The sequence below is a fragment of the Chaetodon trifascialis genome, chromosome 10, assembly GCF_039877785.1.
Source record: "Chaetodon trifascialis isolate fChaTrf1 chromosome 10, fChaTrf1.hap1, whole genome shotgun sequence".
NCBI classification, from domain to species: Eukaryota; Metazoa; Chordata; class Actinopteri; order Chaetodontiformes; family Chaetodontidae; genus Chaetodon; species Chaetodon trifascialis.
This window is the reverse complement of record NC_092065.1, coordinates 6,630,919-6,648,182: the sequence shown is the minus strand read 5'-3', so window position 1 is coordinate 6,648,182 and position 17,264 is coordinate 6,630,919. Positions and strand designations below refer to the sequence as shown.

The following is a 17,264-nucleotide window of genomic DNA, read 5'->3' as shown; positions in this document are numbered from 1 at the left end:
GCCTATCCCAGCTACAATGGGCGAGAGGCGGGGTACACCCTGAACTGGTCGCCAGCCGATTGCAGGGCCACATGCAAGGACAAACAAACATTCACACTCACACTCACGGACAATTTAGAATCATCAATTAACCTAATGAGCATGTTTTTGGTCTGTGGGAGGAAGCCGGAGTACCCGGAGAGAACCCACGCATGCACGGGAAGAACATGCAAACTTCACACAGAAAGGCCCCGCCTGACCCGGGGATTGAACCGGCAACCTTCTTGCTGTGAGGCACGCACACTACCTGCTGCGCCACTGTGCAGCCCTACATAATCTATTATTTCTATTTTTCCTCATCAATCAAATATCCAAAAATTGTGCAAAATGTGGTGTTTAAATTGCTTCTTTTGTCTAACCAGCAGTCTAAAATTCAAAGATTTTTTATATATTATATATTTATTTATATTTATATTTATATCTATAATATATAAAAGAGAAGAATGCAGCAAATATTCAGTTTTTAGAAACTGCAACCAGATTATCTGTCAATGAACTAATAGATTATTGACTAATGTCACTAAACACTGTCTACAAAAGTATGTATGTTCCATGTACAACAGCCACCAATAGCTTTTATAGTCAGCCTCATCTTGCATGGCTCTACTCCGGGGCCCCTCACGCCACGTTGTTTCATTCACAATCCTATCCCTGAATTACAATCCATGTCTATTTGTGTGTTTTCTCAATCTTAGCCATTAAACTAGAGGTTTAGTTTTGGAGAAGATGGTGAAAGAAGCCACGTGACCGTTGCCCTCCACTGTAACTGGAGACTGTGGATGGAGGAAGGTGGAACAAGCCCAAGATTTACTGCGGGCGTAAAGGCATATTCCATAAACATTGACACACAGACCAGCTGCCTGGCTGCTTCTCCAGACTGGGCCCCCTTTGGTCACCGGCCTGTGCCGTGTCTGTCCTGAGTCCGGTGCGAGGATCGCATGGCTGCAGCCTCCACCTGCTCTGCCAGTGTGACCTGTCTGTCAGCAGTGGCAGCGCACAAACACACACTCACTGTAGAGATTCGAGCTCAGTGTACACTCAGGGGGGTCTGACTGAGTCTGATGCAGATTCTCAGACACAGATGTATATGCCCAGTGATACACTTATGGTTGCACTTTTCAGCGTTGACACACTTGACAGCCTTGAGTCTTGCTTCGGACGTGTGTGTTTGCACACTCGTCCATATGTACACGCGTGCAAAGTCTTCCAAATATGTGTATGCACACGCAGATATGAATACAAACATATTTTAGGCAGTTAATCTAGCTAATTATACAGTGACTGCAGCACACAAGTATTTGTATAAATATGTGCACAGAAATATACATGCAGCATATACGTTTCCTCATTCCTCCCTCTCATACCTTCTCGTTTGGCCAGGCATGCAGAGCAGGCTCACTAATGGTGACTTAATATTTAGCTTTGAGAAACATTTAAATTCCTGCACGCCTAGCACATGCTGCCCCTCAGCCCCTCACTTTCAGTTTAAGTACACCCAGCCAGAATGAAGATTTCCCTGTTATGCTATGTTTTTGTTTATAACAACAAAGAGGAAGAGCTTAAGAGAAACTGTACGACTGTTGTGTCTTCTTGTGTATTTAGTCTCTTTAAACTTTTCTCCAGTTTGTAGAAAAAACAAATGCAAGTTCTGTGCTGGGAAGTTTTTGATGAATTAGCAAATCCTAAAGATATCGATGCCTTGTTAGAAATCACCTAATGAGGCACACACCTACTTTCTTGACTGCACCTGTGACAATTATCCAGTGCTGCTCTGATGTCCTGGCAGCTGATCTGTGCACATCTGTGAGCTTGTTTTCACATTCCCTGATGAAGACTGGCATGACGCATTGAGTTGATTTATTAAAGGATTTTTATTTTTTCCAAAGCAATGTGCCTTGGTTTTTTACTTGTTTGTGACTTATTGATCACAAAGCAAAGTTCAAGTGTCACATCTTTCTTCCTTTTTCTCCAATTAGTCGTATTTTTCTAAGATTTGGAGGAGGTAGTGGGATGTGTTAAAACACATCATATGTTCTAGAAACGAAACATTTTTTCAAAAGTTGAACTCTGTCACAAGATGGACAAGTAATTGGACAAATGAGCAGGTATAACATGACATGAAATAATGGCAATAGAATCTTTACTTTTCCATCCTGTACTTTTTTTCTGCTTTAAATTAAAACTAACAAGCTGTTTTTCCCCCAATAATTCTCCTTATTGCTTCAATATGTGCAATAAGACCAGCGGAAGCTACACTGCGTCATTTCTTCTTCGTCAACCTTTCAGTATTTAACATGCGAATGCTCTTTCCAGTGTCTCCAAATTTGAAGGAAAAATGCAATATGAAATTGAATGTCAAACTAATTTAGAATGATGTTGAGCTTGACAGTAGCTGAACTGTGGCTCAAAGCTCCAGGAAGTGGCAATGTGCGCTAAACTAAAATGATTTTCTGTTCCCCTGCAGGACGAAATGAGTTGATTGCACGGTACATCAAACTTCGCACAGGGAAGACGCGGACCAGGAAGCAGGTACGTTTGCTGCAAATGCCTTTTGAAGCTGCCCCTATTTTTGGAGCCCTCCAGAAAGCCCTCTCTTGTTGAGTGATGCCCTAACACCCTGGGCACCCCCTCCCTCCGTCCTATGTGGAGGACTGGAGATGACGATTGATTTAGGGCCAGGGCCCAATGCACAGATGCTATAGGATCATGTGTCGGTGTTGTTTCTTCACCACCTCATGGATCTGGTGCTTGTTAGACGGGGGAAGAAGCCGGGGAATATGGTGACCTGGATGGGAGGATGAGGTGGGTCGGGCGAGGGATTTGGAACTCTATCCTCACTACGGTATCTGATATGGAAGGACTGATGTATGGGCAGTGATGGATGTGGAGAGAAAGGGTTCCTGCTAAGTCATCTGGCAGAGTCAATGTGGGAATGAAAAGAGATGAGTGGAGATGGGGGGGGGGGCAGTGAGGGATCAGAGATGGATGGTTGGACAGGTTGGAGGGATAGAGGGACACCTGCTGGTCTGACAGCAGTTATCAAATGACAGCTGTGTTGCTTCTTCAGAAAGGTAGAAAATCTTACCAGCAAAGATTCAGAGTTAGGAAGGAACAAATGCCATTTTTTCAGTTATTGTAATGCATATTTAATCCAGGTTGTAATCGAAATTGTGAGATGGGGCAAAGATGGGGCAAAGATGGGGCAAAGCAGGGTAAAGTAAAAACACAAAACATTTCAGCAATATTTTATGTCAAAAATGTGTATTAGTGGTGTGGCTCACATTCCCTGAAGGAGCTGCTGTAACCCAAAAGAAAACAGTCAGTTTCAGTCTGTGGATTTTTTTTTTGGCTTAATAAGGTTTTTACAGATGTTTTTTCTGCTATGATCTAGGCGAATTAAGTTCATCTATATTACAAGAAGATACTCTTCTACTTGGTTTTAGTGGTATCACTGCATACATACAGTTTTGTTTACCAATATCCCAATATGATGGAGGTGAACTACTTTTGTGGAATCATCAATTCATACTGAATTTCAGACAAATTCCAATTTTGCATTTTATTTATATTTATTTTTATATTGCTTGCTCACATTACCCATACTGTACATCTGTGTGTAGTGAGGCCTCATGGACCAAAGAAACCCCTTTGGAGTTAAATTAATGCTGACTGAGCTTCCATCCATATCAATCTGTTCATCCTGTAATTGGTTGCTGGGATCTTGGCGAGGGAACTCTGTCTTCAGCTTATTCACACTCACACTTTTAGTCAGTTTAGAGTCTCAAATTCACCTGAGTGAAGGTGAATCTTTTCTTATTTCCTGTGGAGGGAAAGTGAAACATCTGCAGGAAGTCCAAACACACAAGGGTTAAAAGATAAAAGTCCCCATCTGGACAGGTCAGGTTTGAACCCAGGACGATGTCACTCTGAGGCCACTAAGGCAACTCATTTTAGCTGGAAACAGGTCACATAAGTAAATGCTTGTCTCTGCTGTGTGGTCTGCTGTCTGTCTTTCAGGTATCGAGTCACATCCAGGTTCTCGCCCGGCGGAAGGCCAGAGAGATCCAGGTGAAGCTGAAGGTACGCTACGTGAGTCAACTGCTTTTTTTTACATTCCCTAAATGTTTTGGAAGATTTAACATGTGTTGATTTTGTTTAATGCACTTAAGAGAGCAGAGAGAGTTGAGGATATTTGGATTTCATGTGTCTGAATTCTGCTGTACAGGTTCTGTTAAATAGTTTTTCCCTATTTTCACCACCAGACAAAAAAATAGTCATTGCTGAGTTAAGGGGGGGCGATTAGTACGTTGTTGTTTTTTATTTTCATTTTGAGATTGTTTAGATCATAATCAGAGCACAGTGCCTGCATTTGGTCGAGGTTGTTATCATGATTTTAATCATGTTGCGCAGAGAGATGGAAAGAGGGTGAAATTGTTATTATCCTGTATTATCTCCTTTTATAATGAAGTTTCATGTTTTGTTAAAGGTATTCCAACATTCATGACCCCTTCGCTGACACATATTCACATTCCATTAATACAAAGGCACAAACGATTGGCTATTTTAATTGCACCCTCTAATTGATGCTACTTTAAAATGGGATGCTGACACATTTCAATGAAATGTGCACATATTTCTAGAAGCCCGAGGCTTAGTGTGCACGATTATGAACAAGATGAACCAAACGCAGGAAACAAATTAATCCCTGCGTTATTCCTTCCAGGTATTACATTTGATAAGTTCCTCAATAAAGGCTCTCCTGTATGATTCACAGGGCTTACACATCCCTGTATCCCCAGCACTTTCTCAGTTTACATTTCTCATACACCCACGTACTTGGAGTCACGGCAGGCAACAGGACTCTCCCTCACCTTGGACGGCAGCCATGACGGTTCAGCTGGCAGGGTCCGGCATCGGTCACAGGGCTGGCCCCTGTGACAGCCCTTTTTAAATGCGTCTTTGGTGTAACTGAGATCCCTACCACATGTACCCCCCATATTTCAGCTATGCCCTTGTGTTAGCCAGTTCTGGGAAGAAGAATGTGCCTGTGGCCTTGCCCATTAGGGCTGGGCGGCAAGTGCTTGTACTCCTCTGTGGTTTGGAAACTGCTGAAGGAGTGGATTCAAAAACAAGAGGTGTATCGCTTTACAGTGCAGCAGAGGAAGTATGATTCTGGCTGTCTAAAACTTTTTTGATTGCATGAGTGTTTAGCAATTTTGCTACAATTATTAGAATATTAACATGTCACCTCATTGCCTGCCTTGTCTTCCAGTTTGACCTCCAACAGAAGCTAGTTGTCATCACTGGCTTGCCCCTGCCAAAGCAATAAACTTAACTCTTGACCCAAAGGCCCTTGACTGTAATATCACCTTCTCTTCAGCTCTCTGCCTGGCAGGGATTCACCGATGATGCAAGCTGGCCTCAGCCCTTCGTTTCCCCTTTTAGGGCTCTGCTTGTGTTGCCAGTGAAGTGGGGCGCCGACTTAAAAGGAGTCTGATGAGTCCTCTCCCCTTTGCGTAACTGTTTGTTTCACTCTCCATAGGACCAGGCTGCCAAAGACAAGGCCCTGCAGAGTATGGCCACCATGTCCTCAGCCCAGATCATCTCGCCCACGGCTTTCCAGAACAAGATGGCTCTCCAGGGCCTGTCGAGGCCGGCTTACCCCACTACTGGTGGGGTGAGTCCCTGACCAGTGTCCCCCACACCATTTAATTCAGATTAACATGAAAGGCTGAGCAGTTGCCGCATTTATTAAATATATACCTTTGATTTCATCCCAAAGTCAGTCGTTTCTGCTTTGCTAATTAATACCAATTAGCAATATTTTTCATTGCTCAACATTATGATACATGTACAGCATTTCCCTGGATGTTGGTTTGTTTTATCTTGTGTCTGCTGTTCCTCTTGGTAAATTAAGTTTGTCTGAATTTTACATATTTGAGACTGCTTCCTATCACTATTTTGCACATTTTTGATTCAAGAAACTGTAGTTTGCCCGCAGATGATTTGACATAAGCTACATTAGAGTTTAAATCCTATTTTAAAGAGGTGTTTGCAGTATTTTATTTATTCCACCTGTGAATAAAAATACATTCAACTTTCAGAAAGATCAAGTTTCATCATTTTGATACAACACATTTCAACTCTGTGCTTCTATTTTGAAATGCAGAATAAACACAATAAAAACACAGTTGATATGTGAGACTGAGTGTCGAGGTGGAACAAAGTAACAGAGTGTGCACTTTTTGTTTTTCCCAGTTTTGGCACGGGGCTCTTCCAGGACAGCCAGGAGGCCACGAAGAGTGAGTCTCCATTCTTTCTTCTCTGTAGAGCTCCAGGATCCATCAGCAATTTCTCACATGCTCACATAATAACCATCAGATAGCTTTCAGTCAGAGACCGAATCTCAGAACAAATTCATACGTATCAGTGCAATTATAAAGAAAAGTCGTCAGCTGTCTGACTTTCAGCATACCGCTCTGCCCCCTGTGTCTTTAGAGGTCAGGTGGTCCAATTAGTATGTGAGATGGGGTCATGAGGCCGAGACGGTGCATAACATGCCTCTCCCTCTCTTGTCTGTCTCGTCTCTCCAGCATTAAGCCCTTCTCCCAGCAGAGTTACGCCATGCAAGCGTCCGGCCCGGCCCCCATAACAGGTGGGTGTTCTTTCGCCCCTGCTGTGTTGACAGAGGGCTGTCATGCCGTCAAAGTGACGAGACAACCCAGCTCATGATGAAGAGCCCGCACAAAGCTCAGAGAAATGCCTTAAATATCACTGCATTTTGCTTTTAGGCTTTTTCTTTGTCGCACTCAAACCACACATTTACACACTCACTGCCCTCATGTCTGCAGGTTATGAAAGCACGGCAGGGCTGTCAATGTCTCCCGGTGCCCCCCCTTGGCAGGGTAGAAGTATTGCCAGCTCCAAGCTGCGAATGCTGGAGTTCTCCGCCTTCCTGGAGCAACCTCAGGACCCAGAGACTGTGAGTAGACAGGAGATAATGTTGTCTCAAAGGGTTTTTACTCTCCACAAAAAGATTTCATTATTTGTTTTTTATCAGTACAAGGTCCTTGCACACTAGAAAGTCTTATTGACACTATTTTCTTTGCTCAAAACTGCTTCATCGTCTGAAAAATTAAAAAAACATTTCATACAACACAAGGCTTTTGTGACTGACTTTGAGAACAAGACTCCAATAAATATAGTGTCTGTAGCTGTCTTTGTTCCTGATTAACACTGTATATTTAATTAAATCTCTTACAGACGAAGACGCTAGTAGTAAGCATGAGCAGTGATTCAGATATTCTGAAATCAAAGATAAAGAACTTTATGGTCTTGTACAGAGAGAACACATTGCACTATACAATGAAATGATAGCCAGCAACATGAAAATAACAAAGCTACCAAAAAGGCATATTCTTTAACAGAAAGACTGGATGTTATGGTTTAATACTTAAAACTGCATATGACAGCAACACAAACATCACACACAAGCACATTTCACGATTATGAATGGTGGACAGTGAGAAGGAAAGGGTGCGACCCTTGAGACAGGTGATGAGATATTCTAATAACTATGATTTAATGGAACAGCAGGCTGAAGCTGACAGATGTTCTGGAGCGCCTAACCATGCGCTTGGTGTGAATGGCAATTTAGCAAACTCGACATTTGTCCTTTTTGGCTCTGTTCACCTCCTGATATGCACTTTTGTCTCTCCAGTTCAACAAGCACCTGTTTGTGCACATTGGCCAGTCCAACCCGAGCTACAGCGACGCCTATCTGGAGTCTGTGGACATCAGGCAGATCTACGACAAGTTCCCAGAGAAGAAAGGAGGCCTGAAGGAGCTGTTTGACAAAGGGCCACACAACGCTTTCTTTCTCGTCAAGTTCTGGGTAAAGCATTTTTCTGCATTTTCTTTTAAAGCTTTTTAGAGAAATCCCCTTCAGTTCAGATCAGTCCAAAGCCATTTTGCCCTTTTCACTTCCATCCAGTTCCTCTGAGTTTAGTTTAATTCTTTTTATTCCATTTCGACTGATTAATCACTCATTTCAATTAAAACCCATTTGACTTGTAAAGCTCAGTCCGATACTCTTTTTGTGCTATTTTTTCATACATCTCAGCATGTAATCCTCTCCAAGTCATGAAGGTGAAGTGAGAGTACAGTGAAGGCTGTTGTTAATGTTTTGTAGCACCTGTTGGCTGTTAATGGCCTAGCGGTGTTAACTGTGTTGAGATAGCTGCAGCCTTGGAGTTAAAGGAACTTAAGTGTGATTTGAAGCTAGAATGAATGGAAAGTCATTGCTCCCATGACCTGATTGGTGGTTTATGCCTGCAAAGAAAGCATTACTGCACAGCATGCATTAGATGTGGGTGTATTTGTATGGATGTGTCTGTGATGTGTGTGTGTGTGTGTATGTGTGTGTGTGTGTATGTGTGTGTGTGTGTGATTGTGTGCAACAGCAGCCTTGGGGAGAGTGGCAGGCCTGATCTTTCACTAGGGGAAATGTGAGCCCAGGCACCTGTCTCTGTGCTATTAGACTGAGTCCAACCCTCATGCCCCCACCACATATTTATTTATAGACAACCCCCCCAAAAAACATACATGCGCACACAAACACATCACACGCAAAACTCACCATTACACACAGACAGAGATGAGAGTAAAGCATGATGAAAAAGTCCACTTAAGGTGCAGGCTTAAGACTGAAGGTAGAAAGAGGAGAATGTGTGATATCATTCAAAAGAGTGGAACTTTGCAAATGGACAGTCTGAAAGGGACATAAAAGGAGACTGGGAGAGACACACACACGCACAAACAGAAGTGGAGCACAAGGGTGTAATTGGACACGTCCATTTTGTTCATCTCAGCTGATCTGGCCACCTTGCCTTACCTCAGGACAAGACCTTTGGTATTTGTATCACGCACAGCACGTACACACTTACAAACCCACGAGTTCTTTACCTCAGAGCACCTCCCTCTTCACATGCATTCACTCCTTACTAAAGTGACTTTTGCTAATGATAGTCCATGGCATTTCATTCAAAAGTTTTGCTCCGCTTTATGTGGGCATGTTGGTTTTACGGCAGAGGTTAATCATGATTAAGACACAATTTTGACCACATAGGAAAATTAGAATAAAGACATAAAGAATTAAATGAATAAATGAAAAATACCCAACATCTAAATATCCATCCATCCATTGTCTATACCCAACTATCCCTTTTCGGGGTTGCGGGGGGGCTCGAGCCTATCCCAGCTGTCAACGGGCGAGAACATCTAAATATGATACAGAAATTTGGGTGAAACCAAATTATGAACTGCTTAAAGTTTCTTCTATTCATTAGGGGTGGGTGGGCATATTGCTGCCATATATTTAGAATATGGACATATTTAATGTCCAGTCTTCAGGTCCATCTACTGCAGGGACCTACAGTTGCCAGTGCTCCCATGGGGCACACTGTAATATTTTTTTGCTCACTATGGGTAGAGGTTAACCTGCACCAACCTAAACCTTGCTGGACCGAAAGAAACTCATGTTTTGAAGTATAAGGGACATGTTGACCGGAGTCTCGAGAGGTCGTCCACCGTGATGCATGCCTGTCTAGCTCTTCATCCACTATAACCTTCTTCTTCATTACTCGGTGACTGGCAGGGCCATTTCAGTCGCACCTGAGTCATTCATGTACCACAGAGCACACCAGGTGACCCAAACACACATCCTGTCCAAGGATCCTTTAACTAGTGTGGTTTGGAGATTGGATGCAGATGGTGGAGGCACACAAGGCCGTCTCAGGGAAAAAGGATGTCAAACCATCATCTTTACTGCTGTGAAATATTGTGAAACATGATTGCTATCATCCTCTGATCCACTTTGTCAAAAAATGTGTTGCATTGAGGCCACTGGAGACTTGGAAAGCAGATATATATTACAGTTTTAACCGCTGCGGTTCAAAGTGCCAAAGACGTGCAGAGTTCAAAGTGCCGTCTTGCAGTCTCAAGCCACCAGATGGCTTTGTATGTATGACATTACCCTTCTCACATGTTTGCCTGCCACATTATTTATTGAGGATAGATAAAAGACATTGGTGAGTGACACCATTTGGGAGGTAGGCTCCTCCAGTCCTTGGAGGGAGCAGCTGGTCAAGTCATGGCATTTGATTCAGGGGTGAGGGAAGGTGGAGATGAGTAGCCCCGCCATGCATCATAAAGAGAAACAGAGCAAGACAGCAATAAAGAGGAAGAGATAGAAATAGGGACACAGACAGAAGAAATATGGGACGGCAGGAGAAATGGTGGGTGGCATGTAACTGACAAGTCATTCATCAGTGAAATATTACTGTCTTGATTCATGTCAAAGCCTGTTCGAGTCAACAGTTATGACATGTGCAACTTCCCACCAGAGGAAAACAAGCTCATAACACTGTCCCCTCTCAGTCTGTTCATCTTATTGTATCCCAAGGGGGTCCTCCAGTTCTCAAGGCATCCATGACAAAACACAGAAATGCTACAAAACAGCTGGGCATTTCAACACCCATGCTGGAAAAAAACAGCAAAGATGCTCTCGGCCATGAAAATACGCAAAATGAAATCCTCGACACATCTGAAAATACGATAACTTTATTTACGTCGTCGTAAAAGACAGGAAGAGGCTATTTGATGATGCCGCAGTGGCACAGCCACGTGGCAGGTCATGACTTGGGGGGGTGTGCTGAGGAGCAGGTTGGCATGGTGACAGTGACAGGCTGCTGGCCCACCTCCAAAGCTATGGCATTCTAGATTGAATTTCCAGTGAACCCCCCCTGTCGGCCGCTGGCTGCCCTGCCCCTCTCCCCACCTTCCTCCTCACCCCTCAGCGCCCGTGGCCCTGTCCTAACGGATTGTCTCACGCCTTTGAAGTGCCGAGGGAATCCGATTTGAGCTGGCTCTGCTAAATTGTTACACAGCCAGCCTGCCCACCGTGATCTAATCAGCCAATTGCACGCTGATGATTGTAATTGGATGAATTCCCTCGCAGGCTGTTAGGGAAGCAGGGAATGGCGGTTCGGGGAGGGTCACTAGGCCCCAGGGATGAAGACAAATAGAGGAATTACATGAGCCAGGGATGAAGATGAACGGGGTGATGAAGAGATGAGAGGAGGCTGAGCGGTGTCTCAATGGCCCATTAGGAGACAATAGCCCGACAGGGGAAAAGGTAAAACAGCCCAGCTGTCTGACGGAGGAGACGGCACCTCAGTCTGATCCACAATCAGATTATACTTGCCTCACTTCAAACTTAAACTAGTGGGAGGATCAGAGATAGGTGAATCTGCATCCACCTGAGGGTGAAGAAACTTTATGCTGCCTTAAAATTGAAGTTGAGGTCATATTTTTGACCAGGAAAGTCAGAAAGTCACAAATAACCAGCAGCGTGTGTCAGATGGAGAACGTAGAAAAGAGAAAACGGTAAAAGATTTTGTTTACTTGATTTAAGTATCACAAAAAAACAACAGTGTCAGCACATGTCTTGTGAACAGGTGAGCTGTAAGACAATTTCCAGCTCTCTGGGTTGTTCAGTGGACTCATGAACGGGGTAAAGACAACAACACTTGAATGCACCACAGAGAGAGATAAAAATCATCTGTATTAAACCAAAACACACACTGGAACACACAAAGAAGTACACAGCATCTTGGCAATCTTGAGGCTGGATTTCACAGCATTATATTGGGTTAACAAGGATCTGGCCATTGAATGCCTCTTGGCTTTGCAGAGAATCACTCTCAAGCTTTGTTGAGCCATAACACTTTTGGTGATACCTTTGTCAGACTGGCACACATGTTTCTTGACATCCATATCTGTGAGCAGAAAAGCAGAACCTGATATTTTGTTATAGATTATGGAGCTGGAACTGTATATCAGCACACATGTCTCCAGTTAAAGAAGGGCAGCAAATCCTCATCCGTGCTCATACACCACCTGGCCGCAGTCACGGTTCCTTTTGGATCAGACTGACAGGTGTATATTGATGTAAGCTGATCCACATGACACGTTGTCTGTTTCTTCACTCCAGGCGGACCTTAGTGTAAACCTGCAGGATGACAGCACCTTCTTCTATGGTGTTTCCAGTCAATATGAGAGCTCTGAAAACATGATCATCACCTCATCCACCAAAGTCTGCTCCTTTGGCAAGCAGGTGGTGGAGAAAGTGGAGGTAAGGCAAAGATACTGGGGGCTAGCAAGAATCCTTTCTCTTCTCTTACCCTGCACTTTCTTCACCCTCAAACCAGTTCTCATAATGTTTAACACTGAAAAGAAAGCACATGCAATTCCACTTGTGCTTGAAGGGCAGCAGCATTTCAATAAGTGGTTTGCTGAGGTGCTCATCTGTGTCACTTTGTTATCATTTGCTCACTGTTTTTGCATGGGTGTTGCTTCTAGGGAGTATTGCCACACTAAATAGAAAGTCACCTGAACTTCTGACACCCAACATCACAGCTGGGTGATATATACTCTATGATATAGAGTGGTGGTACAAGTTCTCACAGTGACCAGTAAGCCTGAATCTGCAGATACTGCGCAGGACTACAAAAATGTACCACAGCAGTAAAAATACATTAATCTATGTTTTTGTTTCGATGACTAAACTTGAAAGCTAGGCAGTAACGTAATGCGCTCTTGATATGTACACGCCTTGATTTTTGGTTTCAGGTTTCTGTTAATTAGTCTAATTTTCAGTAGGACATAAATACAAATTCTATATAAATATAGAACTTAACATAGCATATTTAATTTTTTTATTAGACTACTATTACTCTGGAAGGCACAGTGAGTGAGTGGTTGTTTAATGTCTTATTCCTGTGTTTTCATGTTCAGTGTTTTGGGATAGTATTGTTCCTACAATGACCACACTTCAAAAAGTTTGCATCACTGAGGGATATTTCAACATTCAAGAGGTCATGACCATCAAAAACCACTATTATCATGCAAAGGAGTGAATAACTGCTACTGGTGGAGAAGGATTCCAGTCAATTACCACTGATCTGTGGTCAGGAAACTGACGTGGTTTCCAAATCTCCCCAGTATGACTAACTGTTATGCTTCCCGTTAACTAGACACAATAGTGGCCCTGCCCCCATCTGCTGCTGATGGATTGTACAATATAAACACATACACACACATCCCTAGGTAGAGCCATCTGCCTCAGTAGGCCACATGATGATATTTAATGGCTTCATCATTTGATTACGTTTGTCACGAGAAATATGTTTATTGTCATATCTGGCATGCCATATGCTGCATTAGATATATTATATTACACACATTGCAGCTTATCACATAGATGTTCATATCTAATGTATCTAACTGAGTTTCAGTGGGATGTGTATCCCTGTTTTTTGACCATAGATTTCACATGTCATCCTTTAATGTGTTTTAAATTATCTTTACACATGGTATATGTTCACATAGATTAAACTTTGTGCTTTTATTGTGCATTGTATCCCTCTTCCCTAGACGGAGTATGCACGTTTCGAGAACGGGCGCTACGTGTTTCGAATCCACCGTTCCCCATTATGTGAATACATGATCAACTTCATCCACAAGCTTAAACACCTGCCGGAGAAGTACATGATGAACAGTGTACTGGAGAACTTCACTATCCTACAGGTACCCACAGGGATCAGGGATATACAGGATATGAGTGTACAGAGGCTGGAGATTTCAGTGCTTCAGTCTTTGTATGTTACTCTTCTGGTATTATATATGATATTCAGGTATTCTGTCAAATAATAAAGAAAAAAAAAACTTTTTCTTGCTGAGAGTTAGATGAGATCAATGCCATACTCATCTCTAAGCTAAAGATGAAGCTATAACCAGCTGCTAGTTAGCTTAGCACAAAGACTGGAAATTGGGAAACAGCTAGCCTTGCCCTGCCCAAAGGTAAAAATCAACCTTGCAGCACCTCTAAAGCTCCCAAGTTAACATGTAACATCTCATTTATTTAATATGCACAAAAACAGAAGTGTAAACACAAGACATTGTGGCTTTACAGCAGTTATATGCTAGACAAGATGCCTTTTGAGTCTTGCCATCACAGTGAACTATTGCTTTAAGAAGCCTTTTAAGTTTGATATCATATTTTGGAAAACTTAATATAATATGCCACTGCAAAATATGAACTAATGAGTATGTTTCCCGCTCACTGCAGACTGTGTTACTCTGTCACCATAGCCCTGCTCTGAAAATGTTGCCTATGTTGTAGATACAAAGAGGCATAAACATCCTATTCTTACTTCAAATGAATTTTGATAAGAGTCATTGTCTGCAGCACATTGATGCATTGAAACTCACCGTCCTTCATCATTCTTGTAGTTCCTTTCATGCCATTCAGAGACGATGAAGCACACAGGGCCACATAGACGTTCAGTATGTGTGCAAATACTTTCATTTTCAAAGTGCCACCTGTTGTGAGCAGTGTGAACCAGAAAAACTGTTTGGTCTCTAAATGAATATACTTGTGCTATGATGAACAGTTTTTCACTGCATTTTGACCACTGAAGCATTTTTTACGGTTTCTCATGGAGTTAAAACATTTCACCCATTCCACTGTATGACTTTTCTGAATGAGCCGGTGTGCTCCTCCGAGAGGGAGCACAGAGAGGGGAGTGTATTGAGTGGAGTGTATCACCACAGTAACAAAGTGGTCCTCAACACCAGCGTTCAAAGACATTGGTGTCCCTTCCATTGGCGACTGCATTCCTACTTGCCAAGGGACAATGACCATATTGAGCCCACACTGACGACTACATGGCAGCATGTCATTAGGTTTCTCAATGGGCTGATTTAGCTCATACTAACCATGGACAGCTCATTAACAGATGTGCACGCACACAGACACGCACACACACGTAGACAACAGATGCGGATTCCACATTGCAAGGCTGAGCACAATGGATCGATATGCCTCATGTAACAAGTGCTGTGTTCAGTGCGACAAAATTGAGCAATAATGAATTGCTGAAGTTGTGTGCTTGTTTTATGCTTGCTGCCACACTCCCCCTGCTGTATTCGCAGATACAAATTCGTCTTGTACACAGAGTAATGCAACATTTACAACCAGAGAGATCATGTATATTTTATTATTCAATATTAAGTCAAAGTATAAAATGCACTGTTTAAGGAACACTAAATGAGTGTTACTTACAGTGCTGATCATCATTTTGTCATTGTGTACATAGATTTGTTTGATGTTTCTCATATGGCCCAGTGTGGCCATATACATAGTGAACAAGTATGTGAAAGTATGATCATGCAATGATTGTTTAAGAGGAAAAATTATGTTGAAAGGAAAAGCTCATTCCACATAAGAGCTGCTGTTTTAGAGGTAGCCATTTGAGAGCAAAGAAACCGAACCACATGCTACTGTTATTAGATTTTAATGACATTAACATAGTATTATGGTTTGATAATCATTGTTTTTCATGTGTGAATACAATTTAAAGGCATGTATGAACACACCTAAACCCATAGCTCAACCAAAACCACAAATAGTGGCAAATAAAGAGTTGTATACAAGATGAAAGTTAATTTTTATCAAGAAACTCTTTGTATACTCAGTTATTTCACTTGATCTGAGTAAAGTAAAGGTTTTTTTTTTTTTTTTTTAAAGATTTCAGTAGATTCTTATAATTGTCTGCATATCGTCAAAGGCCCCTCCACTCTGCAAAGGACTGAAAACGTCTCTGCAAACTTGGAGATTGCAAAGAGATTCAATTTTAGATGGCAAAACATGTGTAACCAAGGTTATAGGTTTTCATCCTCTATTGCATGACTGAACAGGCCCTTCTGTGTTTGTCCACAGGTGGTGACTAACAGGGACACACTGGAGACCCTCCTGTGCATAGCTTACGTCTTTGAGGTGTCCACCAGTGAGCACGGAGCACAGCATCATATTTACAGGCTAGTCAAAGACTGACACAGTCACACAGTTGGAACTGCTCTAGACCCATTGTAGCGCCTCAGTGAGCAACAACATTAAACAATGGACTACTTCCTCCATAAGCTTAAAGCTGAAACCACACAGCTCGGTCAGGAGCCCAGAAAAAACACTCGTTTTGTTAGCATGCCCAGGAACACGACTACTACTGCTGAGGAAGAGGTGGATTCGGGATTGTGGAAGCTGAAACAGGCTTTGTGTGAAAAGTGGCAAGAAAAAAAAAAGAAGAGGACCCTGATACACTGTGGTCTCTATACCAAAGGAGCCAAACCTTGCCAACAAGACCTGCATGAGAAAGTTGTCATTGGTGGTGTTTTTCATCTCATTTTACTAGTGCTTGTTTTTGATTTAGATTCTTTTACACACATGCATGTGCAGGGGATGTTTGTTACAGAGGAGTTCGGCTGCCTCAGAGTGCCACCTAGTGACGTAAATATGAATAATGATGGGGAAAAATAATAAAAAGTAGACTGAGAGTCCCTCCTTTGCACATCCATAAAATATCACTGTTTTTGGTGCCAATCTTTTTGTGTTATTTGAGCATTTGAGTAATTATGTACAGTGCCACATCATCTCCTCTAAACAGAGTTACAAAGATAAGAGGCTAAAATGATTTAAAAGAGCTATTGTATTCACTTTGTTTGATGTTTAATGTAAAATGTTTCTTGTATTGTCTTACTGTTTTTGATTGAAAATGATCTGACTACAACAAAAGGCACATAATAACACTGCTAACTTGAACCAGGTGTAGATCTGTAAGCTGATTACAGAGGTTGACTGTAACTTGTCCTGAAGTGTCAGATGAAAATACAAGTGTTTCTTACATAACTCCTGAGTTTGTTGCGTTCTGTGCGATGACTGCAGCGTACTCATTATGTACTCCTGTTAGATATAATGAATTTAATTCACAAGGGGAAACACAGCCTGTAGATTTCATGTTGATGGGCGCTACTGACCCACAATGTAGTGCACGAAGGAAATGGAGGAGCTGCCTGCAGGTGCAAAAAATGAAAACTAATCGTGTATGGTGGTGATACAGCTCTGGGAAGACACCATAAAACAAAAAGGTAAGTATCTAGAGCTGCAGCTTACAGTTATTTTCAGCACTGATCAATCTGTTGATAATTTTCAACCATTTTTTTAGAGTCAAAAGTCAAAAAATAGTGGAAAATGTCTGCAAGTTCTTAATGTGCAGTATAGAGCTGGGGTTCGGTTATAATGGAATGACCATTGCCATCTGGTGGTGATG

General features: G+C 42.3%; 1 protein-coding gene across 2 annotated transcripts in view; it reads left to right on the top strand.

Moving 5' to 3' along the window:
* Positions 1-16,841, top strand: part of LOC139337471 (transcriptional enhancer factor TEF-3-like) — a 39,376-nt gene extending 22,535 nt beyond the window's left edge. Inside the window, exons 3-12 of one of the 2 annotated variants that reach the window (XM_070972061.1) lie at positions 2,504-2,568; positions 4,057-4,119; positions 5,582-5,716; positions 6,298-6,341; positions 6,633-6,694; positions 6,891-7,021; positions 7,760-7,933; positions 12,092-12,232; positions 13,534-13,686; positions 15,881-16,841. In XM_070972061.1, coding sequence (XP_070828162.1) covers positions 2,504-2,568; positions 4,057-4,119; positions 5,582-5,716; positions 6,298-6,341; positions 6,633-6,694; positions 6,891-7,021; positions 7,760-7,933; positions 12,092-12,232; positions 13,534-13,686; positions 15,881-15,994 — 1,082 coding nt within the window. In that variant the 3' untranslated portion in view covers positions 15,995-16,841. Of the gene's footprint in view, positions 1-2,503; positions 2,569-4,056; positions 4,129-5,581; positions 5,717-6,297; positions 6,342-6,632; positions 6,695-6,890; positions 7,022-7,759; positions 7,934-12,091; positions 12,233-13,533; positions 13,687-15,880 lie in introns of both variants that reach the window. The other variant, XM_070972060.1, reaches the window with a different exon arrangement.
* The last annotated feature ends 423 nt before the right edge of the window (positions 16,842-17,264 follow it).